General features: G+C 34.1%; 3 protein-coding genes and 2 non-coding genes across 8 annotated transcripts; 3 read left to right on the top strand and 2 right to left on the bottom strand.

The window, feature by feature from the left end:
- Window positions 1–112: 112 nt before the first annotated feature.
- Window positions 113–200, top strand: LOC112534662. The gene has a single exon (XR_003078951.1). It is a non-coding gene; the product is annotated as a small nucleolar RNA R32/R81/Z41 (small nucleolar RNA).
- Window positions 201–282: 82 nt separating this feature from the next.
- On the top strand, window positions 283–375 carry LOC112534661. Its single transcript, XR_003078949.1, has one exon. It is a non-coding gene; the product is annotated as a small nucleolar RNA snoR31/Z110/Z27 (small nucleolar RNA).
- A 95-nt stretch (window positions 376–470) lies between these two features.
- Window positions 471–3,429, bottom strand: LOC8262045 (G-type lectin S-receptor-like serine/threonine-protein kinase At2g19130). The gene has a single exon (XM_002517851.4). The coding sequence runs from the start codon at window positions 3,260–3,262 to the stop codon at window positions 869–871; it is 2,394 nt and encodes a 797-aa protein (XP_002517897.1). The 5' UTR covers window positions 3,263–3,429; the 3' UTR covers window positions 471–868.
- A 1,462-nt stretch (window positions 3,430–4,891) lies between these two features.
- On the bottom strand, window positions 4,892–12,064 carry LOC8262046 (dihydroorotase, mitochondrial). 4 transcript variants are annotated; one of them, XM_002517852.4, is made up of 10 exons: window positions 11,829–12,064; window positions 10,056–10,178; window positions 8,896–9,012; window positions 8,126–8,280; window positions 7,844–8,025; window positions 7,202–7,338; window positions 6,599–6,764; window positions 6,377–6,493; window positions 5,849–6,009; window positions 4,892–5,429 (listed from the first exon to the last, which is right to left on the bottom strand). In XM_002517852.4, the coding sequence occupies exons 3-10, from the start codon at window positions 8,977–8,979 to the stop codon at window positions 5,235–5,237; spliced, it is 1,197 nt and encodes a 398-aa protein (XP_002517898.1). In that variant the 5' UTR covers window positions 8,980–9,012; window positions 10,056–10,178; window positions 11,829–12,064; the 3' UTR covers window positions 4,892–5,234. The 4 variants fall into 4 exon arrangements, with proteins under 4 accessions (XP_002517898.1, XP_015574025.1, XP_015574024.1 ...); XM_015718539.2 differs by lacking the exon at window positions 8,896–9,012; XM_015718538.3 differs by lacking the exon at window positions 11,829–12,064 and having other exon boundaries at window positions 6,377–6,487; window positions 10,056–10,362.
- Window positions 12,065–13,678: 1,614 nt separating this feature from the next.
- LOC8262047 (elongation factor G-1, mitochondrial) lies at window positions 13,679–19,315 on the top strand. The gene is made up of 20 exons (XM_048376829.1): window positions 13,679–14,181; window positions 14,382–14,603; window positions 14,688–14,809; window positions 14,913–15,063; window positions 15,371–15,442; window positions 15,559–15,654; window positions 15,732–15,820; window positions 15,939–16,005; window positions 16,090–16,128; window positions 16,319–16,379; window positions 16,618–16,727; window positions 16,816–16,890; window positions 16,981–17,049; window positions 17,165–17,286; window positions 17,495–17,620; window positions 18,124–18,244; window positions 18,362–18,462; window positions 18,547–18,607; window positions 18,785–18,838; window positions 18,930–19,315. The coding sequence occupies exons 1-20, from the start codon at window positions 13,786–13,788 to the stop codon at window positions 19,032–19,034; spliced, it is 2,259 nt and encodes a 752-aa protein (XP_048232786.1). The 5' UTR covers window positions 13,679–13,785; the 3' UTR covers window positions 19,035–19,315.
- The last annotated feature ends 216 nt before the right edge of the window (window positions 19,316–19,531 follow it).

Genomic DNA, 19,531 nt, shown 5'->3' with positions numbered 1-19,531 from the left:
CTTGGTCTACATTTAGCCTCTGCCTTTCTGTGTTCTGTTTGTGTCTGTTTTTTTTTTTTTTTTTTTTTAATTTATGAACAAGATTTGAGGTCTTGATATTCACAAATGGTGATGGTGAAGATGATGAATAAAGGACAAGTGATGATCAAAATTTCACATGATCATAATTAGTTCCTTGCTGCGTTCTTTCTGATTCACTCTTCTTATGCTACATATTTCTTTTCTTTTCTAAATCATTTCTTCTTCTTTCAAAAGAATTACATGTTTACTTGAGTTAAATCAAGAATCAAGATGATGAAATCAGGAAATCTTAGGACACCTTCTGACACAGTACCATTCTGTGTATGAGAAAAGATTTTCGATTCTGATAATTCATGATTCCTTACGTTCTTTTTTTTTTTTTCTTTTTTAAATTTTTTCGAAAAAACAGATTTGTTATGCATTGTTTTAACTAATGTCGTCTTGTTCGTATGAATTATGTTATTTCTTGTCGTTTGGCGATTGGCGCCACCGTCCATTATTAAATATGTGTTGTATTTTTGGTAAAAGAAACAGCAGCTTTTATAACTGAAGGCACAACTTTGGCATAAACCTGAGGAAATCCTGAAGCTTAAACTTAACAGAGTTAATTTCCAAATCACAAGTCTGAACTGGGCTCTACGACAAAAAGATTTAATAAATCACTAGAATCTCAAAATGCAATAAGGATGTTAACTTTTGTGTTTGGTGAACTTGGAATCAGGAACAGAAAAGGAAAATTTCTATAATAAAGGTTCAGAGAAGCTGCGTGGCGGCGCCACCATTTTATTTGAATTAGATTCCCTGAAACTCTAAGAAAAGGAAAAAAAAGACTCTTAACTCAAACGCGTCAATCTGAACTAAGAGAAGTTTTCTGATAAATCATGGTTTCTTTTGGACTTTCAGCAAATTGCTGCAAAAATCTTGGAATTGTTGGCCTGTTTACTTCAGAAACTCCCTCTAGAATTTGAACAACTTGCTTCATGGTTGGTCTGTCTTTTTCATCATCTTGAATGCACCAGCAAGCAACTCTGCAAGCTCTGTTTAGCTCTTCTATATTTGCATTACCTTCCAATCTGTCATCCAACAATGTAACGATTTCATCTTCTTTGCTAATTATATTGGAAAGCTGGAAGGGGAAGTAATTATCGAATCCAATGTTATAGCCGTCACTGTTTCTCCTTCCTGAAATAATTTCACATAGCAGCATTCCGTAGCTGAAAACATCAGCTTTCGGAGTAACAGCTTCACCTGAAAGCCATTCTGGTGCAAGGTAGCCTCTAGTTCCTCTTATGGTTGTTAGAACACGGCTGAAGTCACGGCCGATGATCTTTGCTAGGCCTAAATCAGCCACCTTGGGGTTGAATTCTGCATCTAATAAAATATTCTCAGGTTTGATGTCACAATGTATGATGCAATCTCTACACCCTTCATGTAGATAAGCCAATCCTCTTGCAGTTCCTACTGCAATATGAAATCTGCTCTTCCAATCTAGTATAGTATTTGCAGCCTTCTGAAATAGAAGTGCTTCTAGAGAACCATTTGGCATGTAATCATAGACCAAGAATCTTTTTGAAGCTTCAGCACAAAATCCGCGTAACCGGACAAGATTGATGTGCTGGATTGTTCCAATTGTTTTCACTTCTGTGCAGAATTGCTTCTCCCCTTGCTGCAGACTTTTGAGTTGCTTTACTGCTATGGGAATTGAATTTGGCAATGACCCTTTGTAAACGGTTCCAAATCCTCCTTCTCCAAGTCTTTCGGAGAAGTTCTTCGTCATGCTTCTCAACTCTTTATACCTGAACAGCATCAAAGAATCCTCCACTACCTTATACGTACTAGTTAATCTTCTCCTCCATACAATTATCAGGACAAGGCTAAAACAAACAAAGAATGCTGCTACAGATACAAGAACAACCAGAGTTGTCTTTTTCTTTCCTTTACCCCTAGTCTTTACAAATTCAGATGAGGCAATTCTGAGATGGATATCTCTTCCAGTCTCTTCAGCAGAGGAGAGTTGTTGTAGATTGAAGAGGTTTCCTTTCCAGGTCAAGCACCCATTGTCATACGCAAAAGCATTGCAAGAACAATTGTTTAAGCATGCTGCTTCACATTCTTCAATGGTCTCAGCTGCTTTGGATTCCGGATTCAATGGAAGGCGCATATTAGGCATCAATAGAAATGTGCCCTTTCCTCCACCCTCGCATTTTGAAGGAGTTTTCCCCACACACCCATCAGTATGATCATCCTTCTCCCAATCTTCTCGTGTTTTTGGTTCGAATCCCTGAATACAAGAACAAAGATGTTCTTTCTGCTGATTGCAGACACTAAAAGCTCCACAATATGCATAGACCTCACATTGCTGTGTTGGTCTTGTCCAAAACAGTGCCCAATCAGGGAAGTTCTTGCGCCATACAAATTGTCTGAGCTGCCCACCAGAATCAATCATGAACCTAGTAAAAGCAGAAGGGATAGCAGAAGCATATGTAAAGTAGCTCTCATTCTCATTTGAAACATATGTCAGGTTTGTGACATAGTAATTCAACTGTATTTCAGGCACAAGGCTGAAAATCTTTCCTGTCCAAACCCCACTGGTCCAGTACATTTGAGATCCATTCCACATCAATATATGGCTTGTTCCATTTTGCTCTATCTCGAGTGAGAAGAGTGAAGGTGCAGGATTTTGCAGGCTTCTCCAGGAAACAAGGAATTGTCTTTGATTGGTGAGCTTATTATATCCAAGCTTCCCACCTGGAAGCCAAGTATCTGTTGGATGATCAAAACTCTGCCACAGTACATCCATCGATGAATTTGATGCATCTCTTACAACAAAGTTTCCATTGTCAAGAAGTATAGCTATGGTAGAATTAGAAGACTTTGAAACAGAATTAGTCGACCATAGTGCATTTCTTGACTGGTTGAGTAGGACCAAGTTTCCATCCTCAGAAATCTTCAGTGCTGAGATCGATAAGTCAGAGACAGGTTGCTCTCTATTTGCCACCCAAACTACTGTTTGGTTGGGCAGGTTTTTGTACCATATACCAATATAATGGTATGAAGAGTTACCTGGTCTGAAGAAACCAAGTTCGAAGTTTCCCTCCTTAGAAGTCAGTGTTTGATTCCCGGATAGAGATTGGCCTGGAAAGATGGTATCAGATCCTCTGGAAGGATATACTTCCAAGGATAGACATAAAAGAAGCTGAAGACACTGAGGAAGCCATAATTTATTGATTTTGAGGCTCATTTTCTTTTTTTGTTTTTCTGACAGATGCACAAAATAGAACGCCTTCTCTTTTTATGTCTGCAACAAATCTTTGACACTATAAAGAAGATGGAGATAAAGAAACTTAATTTTGCATTAGACTACCAGGCCCTGCTTGCTTAACACTCGTACTGCAATTCTTATTGACACCTATTACTTGCATGCAATAAGCCGCTGTTTATATTAAAGAAAATAATTGGTTTCTTTCAGAAAAAAAGAAAACAAATAATGTTTTCAAGTCAACTATGGTCCTGAATAAAAGGAATTGAAGGATCATCACAAAAATTTCAAGAAGCCAGACCCTTTTTGACTTAGAGATCACTGACTTCAAGCTGTTTACAAAAAGAGAGGTGGCAGTTTGGTCCATATATATGGTTGGCTTCAATTTTTGACTTTACATGAACTGCAAGTGGGCCAGAGATAGTTCTCAATGCTGAGTAGGTAATTGAATGAACGTTCGAATGATTACTTTATAGTGCAGGACATTGTAATTTCTTGTTTGAGCATGTCAGTATAAAATTAACAGCTGAAACCATTGTTTTGCTGCTATAGTTTCAGAAGTTATCTTTTCAGCATTCAGTCATTTCCACTTGCCTGATAAAACATGGGGCTAAGAATATAAAAAAAATGGAGCCAAATTGAGATTTATTTCTTAGTGGTGATTTTGACTTGGATAATCATTAGTCAAGCAAGCTCTAATACAAAAAAATTAAAGGAGTTTCATTGGGGGAAATTCAGTCATGGCAACTTAAATTACTCCATGATCTGAGTGCTATTAAGTTGTGGAAACCATTCTTGACTTTAAAGGCAGGTTCTGTTAAGTGACTTGTGTGCCCCAAGAATCTTTGATAATTTATTAGTATTTTCCTTGATCAACTTTACAGCATTAGGAAGTGTAGAAATCAAAATAAAGTAATTAACAAAGCATTGACTTTGTCAACTCCAATAGCTCTGGCAGAGCCAATTGGAACATGGATAGTTTGGTAGTGGTTTATTTAAAAAGAAGGGAAAAAAAAATGTTTCATTCAGCCAGATAGTGGAATTTTCCCTGAAACTTGTTTGCAATATGCTGTAGAACGACCCAGTTTTGTAGCTTTTGGGATAGAGTGCTAAAACAAAATAATAAAGAAGAAGAGATTATTATAAAGCATTGACCTTCTCAACTTGAATGGTTTAGTAGAGCCACCGAAAAATTGCAGGATGAGAGAGATTTGGAATGCACAAGCAAGTCAGTATGAGATTATTGAAATTACAATTGAGACAGACCTGAATGTCTGCTATGGATCTCTTTGGCATTGCTGCTGGGTGGGCATAAAAAAAAAAAATTATTTTTTCACTTTTTTCCACAAAACGCTTCTGCCAAACACAATCCAACAAAATCACACACTACATAGCTAAGGTACGTTTTTTTCTGGTTGTTGGCCCCCATTGTCGTTGCAAGACACAGTTTATGTGAGTTTAAGTTTAATTTGGTAACTTACAGGAGCATCACTTATCCAATGATTGCAGATTTGAATCATATAGACATAGGAAGACAACAGGATTGGGAAATTAAATGAAGGGTTGGCAAATCTCAATGTTTTGACACCACTTGAAACAAAGAGACGGATGTTCTGGAAATGTCAATGAAATTCTAGTAAAACATTGCTGCTTGGTTTTTAGTGTGGAATCCTCTTTTATTTTCCAAGTCAATAAGGAAAGACAATAACCTTACACTAATACCAGCAGGTTACACAAAAAGTCTCCTGTGTATCGTGTACAAGGCATTAAAAATGCATAGGAATCCTAATAATTTCAGTAGTCTACATCATCAGCTATTTCTGATCATCGATCGATTTGACTTGTACAATCAGAAGACTAGTGAAAAGTGAGCTTGCACTGACTAGTTTTTTTTTTTCTTATTTGTGTTTAGAACAGAGTTGAATTATATGAAAAACAAACTCTAAATATGGAATCAGGCGGAGGATGGCTGCCACTCGAGTGTTTCTCCTGCAGACATTGGAATGATATCTCCAAATGGAAATGAGAAAGCCTCTGGCACCTTCCATTGGTTCTTGGCCAATTTGATCTTTGATGCGTTCCTTGGAAGTCCATAGAAGTCTGGTCCATTAAAGCTTGTAAATGCCTCTAGCTTATCAAGTGCACCAGCCTACAGTTAGTGAACAACCGCATAAGTTACTCTGAAAGCAGTAACTACAGTTAGTGAACCACCACATAAGCTACAATGCAAGCAGTACATTTAGGGCAACACTTGTTGATATAGATGTGAAAATATCAGTAGCATGCTGATCATTTTAGTCCTCTGTCTAACAGATAAAAGAAAAAGCAGTATCATGTAGTCATGACATCCAAATGGCTGAGAAAAAAATAAGTGATTGACCAATCACACAGTGAGGTATGATAATAGCGGAGTAAATTGAAAATACAAATCCTTTCTCCGGTAAGGCCTACAAGTAACTTGCGGCGGAATCATAATCTGTAGGGATTAAATCAGACTGTTCTAGAGAAAAAACAAAGTAGCATATACAAGAGACTGTTCGTAAGAAGACAGATAAAGGAAAAAGTTACCTCTTCAAAAATCTTGGCATATAGTGATAGAGCAACAGGGGCATTATATATTCCAGCACATCCACAAGAACATTCTTTCCTCTTTCTTTCATGAGGAGCACTATCAGTCCCAAGAAAAAATCTTTTGCTTCCACTAGTCACAGCTGAAACAATTGCTTGCCCTAGATGACACAAATGTATAAGCTCATAGGGTAGGAGAAAGAGGAAACTGGTAGCAGAATTCTTATGCATACATGCTCTTTATTAATCACATAACTAAATGAAGGGTATATCCCTTCGTCTAACTAATCACAAGAAATTCAGAGACAACAGAAAAAAATTTTGAAAAGCATAATATCTATATCCTAGTATATCAGCCTGCCTCTCCCTATGTTTTCTATTTATTAGCCTTATCATGTGTTTACAGCTTATAAAGATGCTAGAATACTATAAAATGTCACAAGTATTATCTTCTTATTGATATTTAAGTTTTTGCATTGCAGATGATGGTTCATTTACAACTCTGAAAAAGAAGGTAATGAGACATACTGTGGGTTTCTCTTTTTAGTACTGGAAGACAATAATTATGTGGTTGCAATCCTCCTTGGAAGATAGCATTTCTATTAAGAACAAGATGCTGAGGAGTAACAGTTGCTGCAACTGATCCTAAAAGAATAAATAGATGTTAGACAACACATATAGAAAAAGAAAAGGAAATGATCATCAGGGAGAAAAATGGAAAAAGCACTCGATGGAAGTGACTAAGCATACCTTCATCACAAGATTGAACGAATCTAACAGCATCCATTGTAGTGATATGCTCCATTACAACCTTCAGTCGAGGAAGCTTTTGGATTAAGGGTTGTAAAACAGTGTCAATGAAAACCTTTTCACGATCAAATATATCGACACTAGGATCTGTAACTTCACCATGAACCTGTCAGATAATTGCATGTCGAACCATTAAAAATTTTCTATTGAAAGCCATAATAGACTCCATGTCGCTCAATTTAAGTAGAGATTTAAGAGGAATTTGTTTTGCTTTCTACAAGTGGCGAGTGATGTGTCCAAGTATTTTTGCTAGAATCTTTCACAGTTTTCTACTAAGTATTTTTATTGCCCTACCATGCCGCTACGAGTATTTTTATCTCACTACCACTACAACCACCACCTCTCTATTTTCATTACTTCAACCATTTCTCACGTAAGAGCGCAAGTAATGCATCCCTGCTCTTGCTCAAGTTAGAAATAATAAATTGGCTCATTAAACTTTTAACTCAGACTTTGCAGCAAGGTAAAGGAGAATAAAGAAACGAAGTCCAAGATGACGACTTATGAGTAAGACATTGATGCCAACCCGACTAATTAAATTACCAGCAAAGGCATGTTTTGTTCGACCATCTCCTCGAGCACAGGAAGACATTTTCCAAAAAGATCAGTAACACCATCTTGAGAGTTTGTTGTAGCGCCAGCAGGATATAACTTCACAGCAAACACGACACCACTTCTTCCTGTACATGCAATCAGTCTGTTATAAAAGTTCAAAGAAAAATGTTTAAACCAAATAAATAAGTAAAAGGAAGAACCAATGACCAAGAAAATTACAAAGAAGAAATCTCTCCCATCAATTGCTTTCGACTTCATACTAATCCAATAAATGCCAAGATAAAGTAGTCTTTCTACAGACTGAACCAAGTAAGAAATAAAACCTTTGGACAAAATAATATCTCAACAAGAACAACTAATTATTATTAAGCACTAATCAAAGTAAATAAGAGATTTCAAAAAATTGAAATTGCTAATTTCACGGTTATCATTCTACTATAGAAAATTAAAACTTATTTCTCATCAACATTTTATATCATTCCAAAATAAATTCATAATAAATACTCCAACTGAAGTGCTTTCACGAAATTTTTAATTATTTTTTAGCCATTAGCCCAAGTATTTAAATCAGATAACATACAAGTCATTCTAGTTAGTAAGGAGAAATAACGAAAGAATCAAGAAACTCACTTGCAAGCTTAATCTCATTTGGGCTTGTTGTGTCTGTCAAATAAAGTGTCATAAGTGGACTAAAATCACTATTAGCAGGCAATGCTTTCAGTATAGATTCACGATAAGCCAAAGCAGCAACGGCAGTCGTAATTGGAGGTTTCAAATTGGGCATTATAATTGCCCTTCCAAAATGACTAGCACTGCAACACACACCAACAACAATTATAATAATCACTACAATTAACATAAATCCTATAAACATTACCAAATTGTGCTAAAAAAAATAGTATTATTACTAACCTGTGAGGCACAACAGCTTCAAGCATCTCTCCATCGCGAAGGTGAAGATGCCAATCATCAGGTCGTGTTATAGTTAGCTCCATATTTGATAATAATGATGCTCTACATTTTAATTGCTTAAATCCTCCATTATTTGTATATGGAAATTTCAATGCCTACACCAAAACCAATTAAAGATATAAATACATATATACACCTTGTATAAAACCGATGATTAGTTGAACAGATCGTGAGCATCACGACTACTAGGCTGTAATTGAACCGAGTCGAGCTGAACATTAACAAGATCAGGCTCAACTCTATTTATTTTTAAAGGGCTTCGAGCTCGATTAGAGCTTTTATAATTAAGCTCGAGGTCGAATCATTTGAAAATAATTAGGCTCGCGAATAGCTCGAGCTCAGTTTGCAATTAGTTCGTTTATTATAAGATAAGCTCAATTCATGAATAGCTCAAACTCAATTCCAATTTGGTACAAGAAAAACTCGAGCTTGTTAAGCGCATATTCAAGAACAATATCGTTAAGCACAATTCGAGCTTAAGCTCGTTGAGTGCATTTCAAGAACAAACTCGTTAAGTATAATTCGAGCTTGAGCTTGAGCTCATTAGACATTTTCCAATAATTAAATTAATTACTTATTTTTCAAATATTTACTATTCAATAAGCAATAAAAGAACAAAATCAAGACACCACTTATTTATATTAAGTCATTGAAAAGCAATTATTGGCTAATGTATATGTTGAAAAGTTCTAGAAGATAAAAATTATTACACTTGATTTCAAGTTTAAAGATGCAGGTAAACTGCTCCTAGAGAAGGCTGTGGCTGTATTGCTGGTGCAAGCAGGTGTTCCCATTCTCACCCTAGCAAATTTATTTGAACATGGTGCCTTTTCAAAAATAAGAAATTCAATTAGAAAACTAGTTCTCAGAAAATGAAAAATTACATCTTCAAGTTTAAACACAACACTGCAGTAAATTGAAACATAAAGATGGTCACTAAAATTATTCAGATAGATGCATTTCATAGCACATAGTAATGAATTATATATAACAAGAGTTACTCATTGAAACAATAATGATTCAAGTAGATTCATGAAATTCTAATCACGTATTGAATGCTTCCTCAACTTACAAAAGCCTCACTGTCAATTTCAATAAACAACATATTATTGGTACTTGACAACTTCAGGCACACCAAGATATGCTAATGCAATAACAGTAAAACAGACAAGCATGTAAGTAAGCAGATGATCAAGATTCAAGAAACATTTAAAAATAAACTAATATAATCATCTTTTTAATACATTTTATAGTATAAAGTTCTGTCAAATATCATTTTTCAGATTCTTGGTTTATCATACCCAAGAATCAGACAACTTTTCTTTATATCCCAGTATGCATAAATGTAATCAGAATCTCAATATTAATAAAACTAAAAGCCAAATGGTTCTGTTAACATGTGAACAGCTATTTTACTGCAATTTCAGCAAAATCTCCACTAAACTAAACCACAATCCTGAGTTAGTTGGCTACATAGATTAGATTTCGTGGTTCCACCAAAAAACCTAGGACCAACAACCAACAGAACATTCAACTAGTTTTCCAGCTCACGCAGGTAAAGCACATGCATACAAAACAGATCTGGAATGCCCTGAAAAGAGAATTTAAGCACATGAAAGCACAAATTTGAGATTTCAGACTAGTATCACATGGACACATCAACACAATCACCATAACAAAATAAGCATTGTTGATTGACATGATTAAATGCCTTTCACATATAAAACACGTCGAATTATATTTAAATTTATCAAAAGTATGTATAAAGTGCTGCTGATTCATGTCGAATTAGCCTAGTTTTAGTCTTTTACTGCACAAAATACACTTGTTTTCCAGGAAAATATTGCAGTTACATGAAGTTGGAATTTACCTATAACACGAACTGCAGCTCCAGTGAAAATAGCTTGAAAGGCGTGGACAGTTTCCTGTGCAATGTACTTGATAGCAAATGCCAATAATCCTGCTAGAAGTGTTCCTCGTCCTCTATTAAGCCCTGCACAGGTTGCAAGCAAGAGCAGCGAGGTTGAAGAGATGTGCAGTTTCAGGTAGTAAATATCCAGCTTGAAGAAAGAGAAGAGATGACTACTGTGACGTCTGGTTGGAGGCTAGGGATGGCAACGGATAGGGTACCCGCCCATTTATCAATATCTGAACCCGAACCCGTTTAAATAGCATATACCCGAACCCGTCCCAAATCCGAATAGGAATACCAGTATGCTACCCGAACCCGTTTAAATTAAATGACTATTAAATAAATGTTATTGGTATTTAAATGGTAACGGATATCCTACCCGTTAAAAACCCATTTATATAAACATTCGGGTAATTAAATGGGTACTCATTTACTAAATCCGTTCATAATAATTCAATTCTAAAATATATTAACAAAAATTAATAAAAATAAAAAATTACAATATAAATTAATTAAATCTAAGTATCCAACATTAAATGTTCAATATATTAATACAACCAAGCATAAATTCAATAAATTTAAAATAATATTCTAAATAATAAAAAGTCAAATAAGATGCAACATCTATTACAACTTATACATCTTCCAAAACTCCATATTTAAGAGTGTTTATCTACCACTTTGAAAAAAAAAAAAAACAATTAGCATATTAAATACAAGAAAAATAGATATGTTTATAACTATTATTATAAAAAATATTTAAATAACACTTACTCTTCAACAACTTCATAGAAATATACATTATAATTCAACATCTTCTTCAAATAAATATAAACAACTTGCTTCTGTAGTTGAAGAATATCCTAAATATAAAAAATAAGAGTGAGAGTATATAAAATATGTTGCAAAACTTAATTTAAAGAAAGATAATATATATATACATATCAACCATGCTCAAATAGGCTTTCATTTTATTTTTATTTTTTTAAAAAAAAGCCGGCTGCTATCCAAAACGAAAACTCATCCCAATCATCTCCATAATCATTAAATAGCATTATAATACAAATACAATCACACTTGCTCCACCTAAAGACAGAAGGCAATGATTTTTGTTATGAACAAAGTTTGCCTCAATCTAGGGAACGAAGACATTATATTTTCCTAGTACATTTAATAATTATACAAATTCCATCTCCACTCAGACCATGATAAGCTTCCTTTTTATCAACCAAAATAGCGAGACCACCCAATTTCTACAACTCCAAAAGCATTATCAAGAAAGACCGAACCTAATAACCACCTCAAAAACAAGATAAAAATAAAGCTGGAACATTACAGTATGAATTAATGGTGTTAACAGAGAAACTCTTATGCAAACAAAGCATGGTCCAGACAACCTTTATGTATTTTCTTAACATTCATATTCATTTCTTTCTCAGCAACGGAATCTCAGTAGAACAAAAAAATTCATAATAATAAAATCACAAGAGCCTTGAAGGGCCAATTAGTTCAAAATATTCTGAAAAAATTGCATGTTCAAAGTCCGGCAATCTCATTAATAAATGATAATCATTGCAAACCAATAGATTCTAAACGACAGGGTTAACTAGCATCAAGTGGACATATTGTCAGGAACTCCATCAAATAAAAATTACCATAGAACACCATAGAAGCCAAGGTCTGCTATTCTGCAAAAAACACCATAAAAGTGTATTAAAACAACAACAGTACCTGAGAAGACGGCAGCAAGGGTGGAGGCGACTGCAGCTAGTGCGACGACGACTGCAGCAAGGGCGACGGAAACGGCAGCAGCAGGAACGGCAGCAGCAGCAACGGGAACGACAGCAGCAGCGACGGGAACGACAGCAGCAGCGACGGAAACGGCAGCAAGGTTGGCGATGTGAGTTTGAGATGAGATGGGGGTAGAATTATTTTTAGTTTGGTACATCAACTACATACTTTTGTTAAAAAATGTTATATAATTTTATTTAGAATTATGTAAATTATTTTAAAACTATATAATTTTATCTAAAATTATGTGGTTTGGTTTAAAATTAAATTATTTTTTATAATTTATATATAATATATATTTTCAATTTATTAATAAAATATTTATTAAATTCATATATAATATTATTATTTTCATATAAATATAGAGTCTTGATATTATAAAAATAAAAATTAAACTATATAATATAACCAAACTTAAAAAAATTATTTTATATTTTTAAACATGAGACATATAATTAAAATTATAAATTCAAAGTTAAAATTTAAATTATGTTATATGATAGTATAGTAAAAATATTATTTTATGTCATTCTAATTAATTAAAAGACATAAACTAGTAAAAATTATTTAATAGACATCCCTAATATTATATTAGTAACACATAATTATAGATTAATAATACTAATATGTTAGGCTGGACATTATAATAATTTCTTAATATAATTTATTTTTTTATTTTTTCAATAAATAATATTGAATTTGCTAAAAAGGATTTTATAAATTTTTTTTATATTTGAATATAACAAATACTATATGAATAAACCGTAATCGGTTACGATAATTAATGATTTAATATTTATTTTATTAAAAAATATTAACTAATAAATCATATTAATTAGTTAAAAAATATAATATTGATAAATATTATTTAATAAACATAATCATATATATATTTATTTATTTAAATTTGAGTTTATTATAATAAATTTTCTAGTAACATTTACTTTTATATGAATAGTATTTAAGAATTTAAGATTAATATTAAAATATAAAATAATAGAAGTGTAATATTTTAAAATAGTTAAATTCTTTTCATTTTTATCCGATTGTTCATAAAAATTTAGGTTGAATAAATATAAAATATTTAAAAATTAAAAAAATAAAATCAAAGAAAAAACATATTATATGAGAATTAAGAGATATGTAGAATTTGATAATAACAATGATAAAATTATTACTATATTAAAAATTATTTTTTTTACAAGCTAGTGTTTGGTTAATTATAACATATAATATACTAATTAAGATTTTTATACTAAATAATATTTTCTCTAATTTAGTATAATTAGAAAATAATGCATTTATAAATTATTTTACCACTATAAAAGTTTAATTAATTTTATAACTTATAAATAAAATAAATATTATGATAATAGATTAATTTTATTTTATTTAACTTTAAAAACATTTATTTTATTAGATTGTTATAAAATAAATTTTATTATTTATCATTTTTATTTTGATAGTACTATACTATTATTATTATTATTATTATCATTGTTGTTATTATTATTTTTATTACTATTATATAATTATATATCATATATTAAATAATAATATTAATAACTTTTAAATTTAAAAATAAAATTAGTATGACTCGAGCTGGGTAAATATACGAGATTAATCATTAAATTTGTAAATAAGTATGTGTATGCATCAATGAACAAGGACTCTATTAAGTTGGAATTTAATTCAAAGAAATTAATAATTGATATAAAACAAAATTTTCATATTTGACGAGCTGTCTGCATGATTTACAGCTCTAACACTACATGGGTCAAATAGAGCCCATTCATAGGCCCAAAACTGTTAAAACCAGTCAAAACCACAAAACCCTCTCAAAACCTTCGGGCCGCCACCATCTCCATTTCTCTACCACGACCACCGCCCGCCCGCCATGGCCCGATTATGGAGAGGATCGCGCCGCCTCATCTCCATCTATTCACCGAAGACGACAATATCACCAAAGTCTCATTCTCCGACCACCGCACTCCTCCTCGGAAACTTCCAGCTGCGTCAATTTTCAAACCCAGCACGCGCCAAAGAAGAGAAAGAGGCATGGTGGAAAGAGCCCATGGAACGTGTCCGGAACATCGGAATCTCGGCTCATATTGACTCTGGTAAAACCACGCTCACTGAGCGTGTGCTCTACTACACCGGGCGTATCCATGAGATTCATGAGGTTCGTGGCCGTGATGGTGTTGGTGCTAAAATGGATTCCATGGATTTAGAGAGAGAAAAAGGAATTACTATTCAATCAGCTGCCACGTATTGTACTTGGAAGGGCTATCAGGTAATTTCAATATTCATTACAGTTAATTCAGTTTTAATTTTAGTTATTGTGATGAAATGAAATAGCTTCCTTAGGGTTATAATGCAATTGTAGATTCCCCAAGACATTAATTAATGGTTTTAGTAAATGATTTGTTCCAAACAAGCTGTTAATGGAGTCTTTAGTTATCGAAATGATTTATGGTTAAAATTTGTATATAGGTGAATATAATTGATACACCAGGACATGTGGATTTCACTATAGAGGTAGAGAGGGCATTGCGTGTGTTGGATGGTGCAATTCTTGTTTTGTGTAGTGTTGGTGGAGTTCAAAGTCAATCTATTACAGTTGATAGACAAATGAGGAGATATGAGGTTCCCAGACTTGCTTTTATTAATAAACTTGATCGAATGGGAGCTGATCCGTGGAAAGTATTGAACCAGGTAAATTTTTCTTTTTCTTACTTCTTAATTATTTTTTTTGATTTGTTTAATTGAAGAAAAGTTGATATCTTTGTGCTATGTTAGGCAAGGTCTAAACTGAGGCATCACAGTGCAGCAGTGCAAGTTCCAATTGGGTTGGAGGATCATTTTGAAGGTCTTGTTGATCTTGTGAAGATGAAAGCTTATTATTTCCGTGGTTCAAATGGGTACGGATCTCAATCCAGGGTGTTATTTTTCAGTTTCTTCTGAAGCAGACCTTGTTTTATATGATTGATCTTTTTCTTACTGTTGTTTTATTACCTGTTGCAGTGAAAATGTTGTTACTGAAGAAGTGCCAGCTGATATGGAGGCTTTTGTTGCAGAAAAGAGACGCGAACTAATAGAAGTGATTTCTGAAGTTGATGATAAACTAGCTGATGCTTTTCTTGCAGATGAGCCTATATCATCTGCTGATCTCGAGGTATGTTTAGTGTCAATTGGAAAAAAAAAAAGGTTTCTAGCAGGGGCAGGGGAACAGAGAAGAAACTCATGAATTAGTGGCATTTCATGTATCTCTTCATCTTTTATCAGAATGAAACATTGTACTGGAATTTTATTGTTTCCTTGACTAATTGTAGCTTCATCCTATCTGATACTGTTTATTCAGTATTTATGTTCTTTCTTAGCATCTTATTTCTTGCCTGCTTTTTGCAAGCTTGTATGGGTAATTGCATATAACTGCTGTGGTTTTGACATTTAGTGTTTGATATGTTTGTCTTATTGAGTAGGAGGCAATTCGCAGGGCTACTGTTGCACGGAAATTTATACCAGTATTTATGGGCAGTGCATTCAAGAACAAGGTGCTTTTATTCTCTTTTATCTCTGATTCAATTGTGTATTATTGCTATCGATGATACAAATCATTCTTGTTTTCTTTCCTATAAAATAGTATAAAATTCTGTCATTATTACTGTAGGGAGTCCAATCACTTCTAGATGGTGTGCTTAGTTATCTGCCTTGTCCTATTGAAGTCAATAGCTATGCTCTTGACCAATCCAAAAATGAAGAGAAGGTACTTAGCTAAATAATTTTATCATGTTTCCTCTTTGTATTATTTGTGTCTTATAGACCTGAGTAAGTGATGTGTAGGTCGCGTTGACTGGAAATCCAGATGGGCGACTCGTGGCATTAGCTTTTAAACTAGAGGAAGGGCGTTTTGGTCAATTAACATATCTAAGGCATGATATAAAGTTGATTTATGTAAAATTTAATGCTTTTCCAAATGTATGTCATATAGCAGTGCTAGAATAATAGCTATCCACTCATGCAAGCCCCTTTCTTTTCTTTCCAATGCAGAATCTATGAGGGTGTCATTCGCAAGGGTGAATTTATAGTGAACGTTAACACAGGCAAGAAGATAAAGGTGAGTTTAGGCATGTCATCTTTCTTTTAGTTGGTTTATACTTAGTTTTTTTTTATGCTAGGTTCTAAAAACATTTTGGCATAGGTTCCTCGCTTGGTTCGGATGCATTCTGATGAAATGGAGGTAATCATTGACATTTGTCTTACTAGCTTGTTTTAATGAAATTTGGGTCTTCATAAATGTTACCTTCAATAAAGCATCGTCAGATATTTTCTGATTTGTGCCATATTTTATTATCCCATAAATATAAGGGGATTGTTATACGTTTGTTTAAAGTTTCTCCTATCTGTTCTTGGGTAATTTTGGGCCACAGGACATTCAAGAGGCAAATGCTGGGCAAATTGTTGCTGTGTTTGGCGTGGATTGTGCTTCAGGTCTAAATCCTTTTCTTTTCTTTTTCATTTCTGTTTTTTCTTTGAGTATTGATAGTGTCACAAGTGACAACTGGAATGTGTAGGAATATGTGAGAATAGGCAATGGTAGTCACAGGGAAAAAGGTTTGGGAGCAGTTAGTGAAGCTAGTCAGGACACGAGTTGATGATTATTCTTTCTTTCTTAAACATTTAAACTTCATATTCTGTTGTCGTTTTTTACTGTTTAATCGGATCACAGGAGATACTTTTACGGATGGATCAATCAGATACACTATGACCTCCATGAATGTTCCTGAGCCAGTTATGTCGTTAGCTGTTCAACCAGTTTCGAAAGACTCTGGTGGACAAGTGAGTACTTTGTGAGGAAGGTACTTCGTTTTCATTGGTTTCCCATGTCAGTCGATTGACAATGTATCTTCCATATTTCTTTTCCCAGTTTTCGAAAGCTTTGAATCGTTTTCAGAAAGAGGATCCAACTTTCCGTGTTGGTTTGGATCCTGAGAGCGGGCAGGTTTGTCTTGTGCTGTCTTTCATTGCCCCTTATTCACAAAGAGTTTTTCCATTGGTGTCACATACTGACATGATATGTCTCTGTGAGCAGACAATTATTTCTGGAATGGGAGAGTTGCATTTGGACATATATGTGGAACGTATTCGAAGAGAGTACAAGGTATCTGCATCTTATAACAGGAAATATGGCTTCCCCCTTTTGTATTGTTATGCTGATTGAAAAATGCACAACCTTCTTTCTTTTTTCAAATTTCTCCATAATTTCTCCTGAACAGGTTGAAGCAACTGTTGGGAAGCCTCGTGTGAACTTTAGAGAAACCGTTACTAAACGTGCAGAATTTGATTACTTACATAAGAAGCAAACTGGAGGACAAGGTCAATACGGAAGAGTAACCGGGTAAGCAAAGATGATTTTCTTGGGGTAATCATAATTAAGCCAAAAGACAACACTGTATGGTATTTTGTTGTCGTTTTTTATTTCAATGTGGTTTTTGGTCCACTTAACCACCTTAGTGCATGGAATGTGTTGCCTAGCCAGGAACTCTCATCATCATCATCATTATTTCTATTTTACCTCATTTTTGGTTATATTCCCTTGTGGATAGGTTTATTGAGCCACTTCCGGAAGGCTCACCAACCAAATTCGAGTTTGAAAACATGATGGTCGGACAAGCTATACCATCAGGATTTATACCTGCAATTGAGAAGGGATTTAAAGAAGCTGCCAATTCGTAAGTACTCTGGCCTTTGTTGTACTGGGAAAGATAACTGGTAAAAGTGAACCAAGCACTGCAACATTTCTTTACACCTCTATTTTTCAGTCCTTGTATCTTGTTATTTTTGTATTTCACAAGAACTCAATCAAAATGCATATTGTACTGCTAAATATCTAAAATAGTAGAATGCATGTCGGGCTCTGCTGATGTGCCAGATGGGCAGGGAAAGCATTCTTCTAAACAAAATTGAAGTTGGACAATACACCAGTTAACTTTGATTGACTTGTCATTCCAGATTGAATGATATATAATTATATATTGTGTTGCTAGAATATTTCTTAATTCCTTGTATGAATGTATGCCGTATCTTTGGATGGTGACTGGATGCTTATCAAATGAGTCGAGTATAGAATTTGAATGTTTTGACACTTTTTAGGGTTCTGTGGATTACTATCCCATTGGTCTGATAAATGTGTGAATACAGATAATACAATTGTGATTATGTTCACTCCTTACAGGGGTTCTTTAATAGGGCATCCAGTCGAAAATGTCCGCATTGTTTTAACAGATGGTGCTTCCCATGCTGTGGATTCTAGTGAGCTTGCATTTAAATTAGCAGCAATATATGCTTTTAGACAGGTGATCCTCTATCCAGTATTTAGTAGTTAATTCTGTTGTCAGATTGGTTGTACCTATCTTTGGAGGTTTCTAACCCTGGCCTTTTCTTCCTTTCTTCCTTTTATTTCTATTAATCAGTGCTATACAGCTGCGAAGCCTGTTATATTGGAGCCTATCATGCTGGTGGAACTGAAAGTACCAACAGAATTTCAGGGTACTGTAGCTGGTGATATTAACAAGTGAGTGCCTTCATTTCTCCTGCTCTTTTTAATATGGTACCACTACTAAGCCGCCTCATCTTCTTGTCACTTTGTCTTCCACAGGAGGAAAGGTGTGATTGTTGGAAATGACCAGGACGGGGATGACTCTGTAATAACTGCCCATGTAAGCAAACTTATTCTCTCTTATTGTTTATATATGTGAAATTTGACAGGCTTGTGCCAAGATAGTCAAAGAAAAGGTTATGTTGAAACTCTATGATGGGACGTAAATGAAGGGCCATATTTATGTTATTTATGGATTATTTAGTTAATCGATTATGATGTGTTTGGGGCTTTTCAGGTTCCTCTAAACAATATGTTTGGGTACTCCACATCTCTTCGGTCAATGACACAGGTAGGCACACATGGAAATTCCTGTGGTGATTGCATACATTCTCTTGCTTAATAGTTTTCGTTAAAGGTTGCTAATCCATCTAATTAAACAGGGAAAAGGTGAATTCACTATGGAATACAAAGAACATTCAGCTGTTTCACAGGATGTGCAAATGCAATTGGTAAACACCTACAAGGCAAGCAAGGCCACCGAATAAATAGATGGGGATTTTGTCAAGGTTCATGCCCCCTATATTCTTTATACCAGTCATAATTTTATTCAATTACAGGATTCTATAGGTGATAAGTTTCGTCAATTAATTTTGGACAATAAGAAATTTGAATGAAGTTTGGTCAATCAATTTTGGACAATAATAAATTTAGATTTCTATGTGGCTGACGTGTAAATTAACCCTACTTACCAAAACAAGTTGGAATTATGTATCAAAAGTTGGCAATTCAATATATTTATGGAATGTTAATTCCTGGTTTTCCTCTCTTCTGTATGGTCATACTTGTTTTTGGCAGATACACCAGTAATTTTTTCAGGATGCTTTTTTTCATTGCTAATTTATTCAAAGGCTTAATTACCTGAAAGAATAAAAAATTATCATAACCTTTTTCGACTCTCAGAGGAGCTATTCGAAATGAGTTGCCATAGAGCTGCAACAAAATATTCAAGAACCTGAACTACTGTATTGATACGAAATCGCTC

This window comes from Ricinus communis, chromosome 7 (assembly GCF_019578655.1).
Source record: "Ricinus communis isolate WT05 ecotype wild-type chromosome 7, ASM1957865v1, whole genome shotgun sequence".
NCBI classification, from domain to species: Eukaryota; Viridiplantae; Streptophyta; class Magnoliopsida; order Malpighiales; family Euphorbiaceae; genus Ricinus; species Ricinus communis.
The sequence above is the reverse complement of the archived record's forward strand: the minus strand, read 5'-3'. Positions and strand labels throughout refer to the sequence as shown.

Coding starts and splice junctions, on each gene's coding strand:
- LOC8262045 (XM_002517851.4), bottom strand. CDS start 3,262: ATGAGCCTCAAAATCAATAAATTATGGCTTCCTCAGTGTCTTCAGCTT.
- LOC8262046 (XM_002517852.4), bottom strand. CDS start 8,979: ATGGGAACACCTGCTTGCACCAGCAATACAGCCACAGCCTTCTCTAGG. Junction 8,026..8,125: donor GAAGCTGTTGTGCCTCACAG/GTTAGTAATAAT, acceptor TGTGTGTTGCAG/TGCTAGTCATTTTGGAAGGG. Junction 5,430..5,848: donor ATGCCAAGATTTTTGAAGAG/GTAACTTTTTCC, acceptor CACTAACTGTAG/GCTGGTGCACTTGATAAGCT.
- LOC8262047 (XM_048376829.1), top strand. CDS start 13,786: ATGGCCCGATTATGGAGAGGATCGCGCCGCCTCATCTCCATCTATTCA. Junction 15,443..15,558: donor GCAGTGCATTCAAGAACAAG/GTGCTTTTATTC, acceptor TTATTACTGTAG/GGAGTCCAATCACTTCTAGA. Junction 18,245..18,361: donor CAATATATGCTTTTAGACAG/GTGATCCTCTAT, acceptor TCTATTAATCAG/TGCTATACAGCTGCGAAGCC.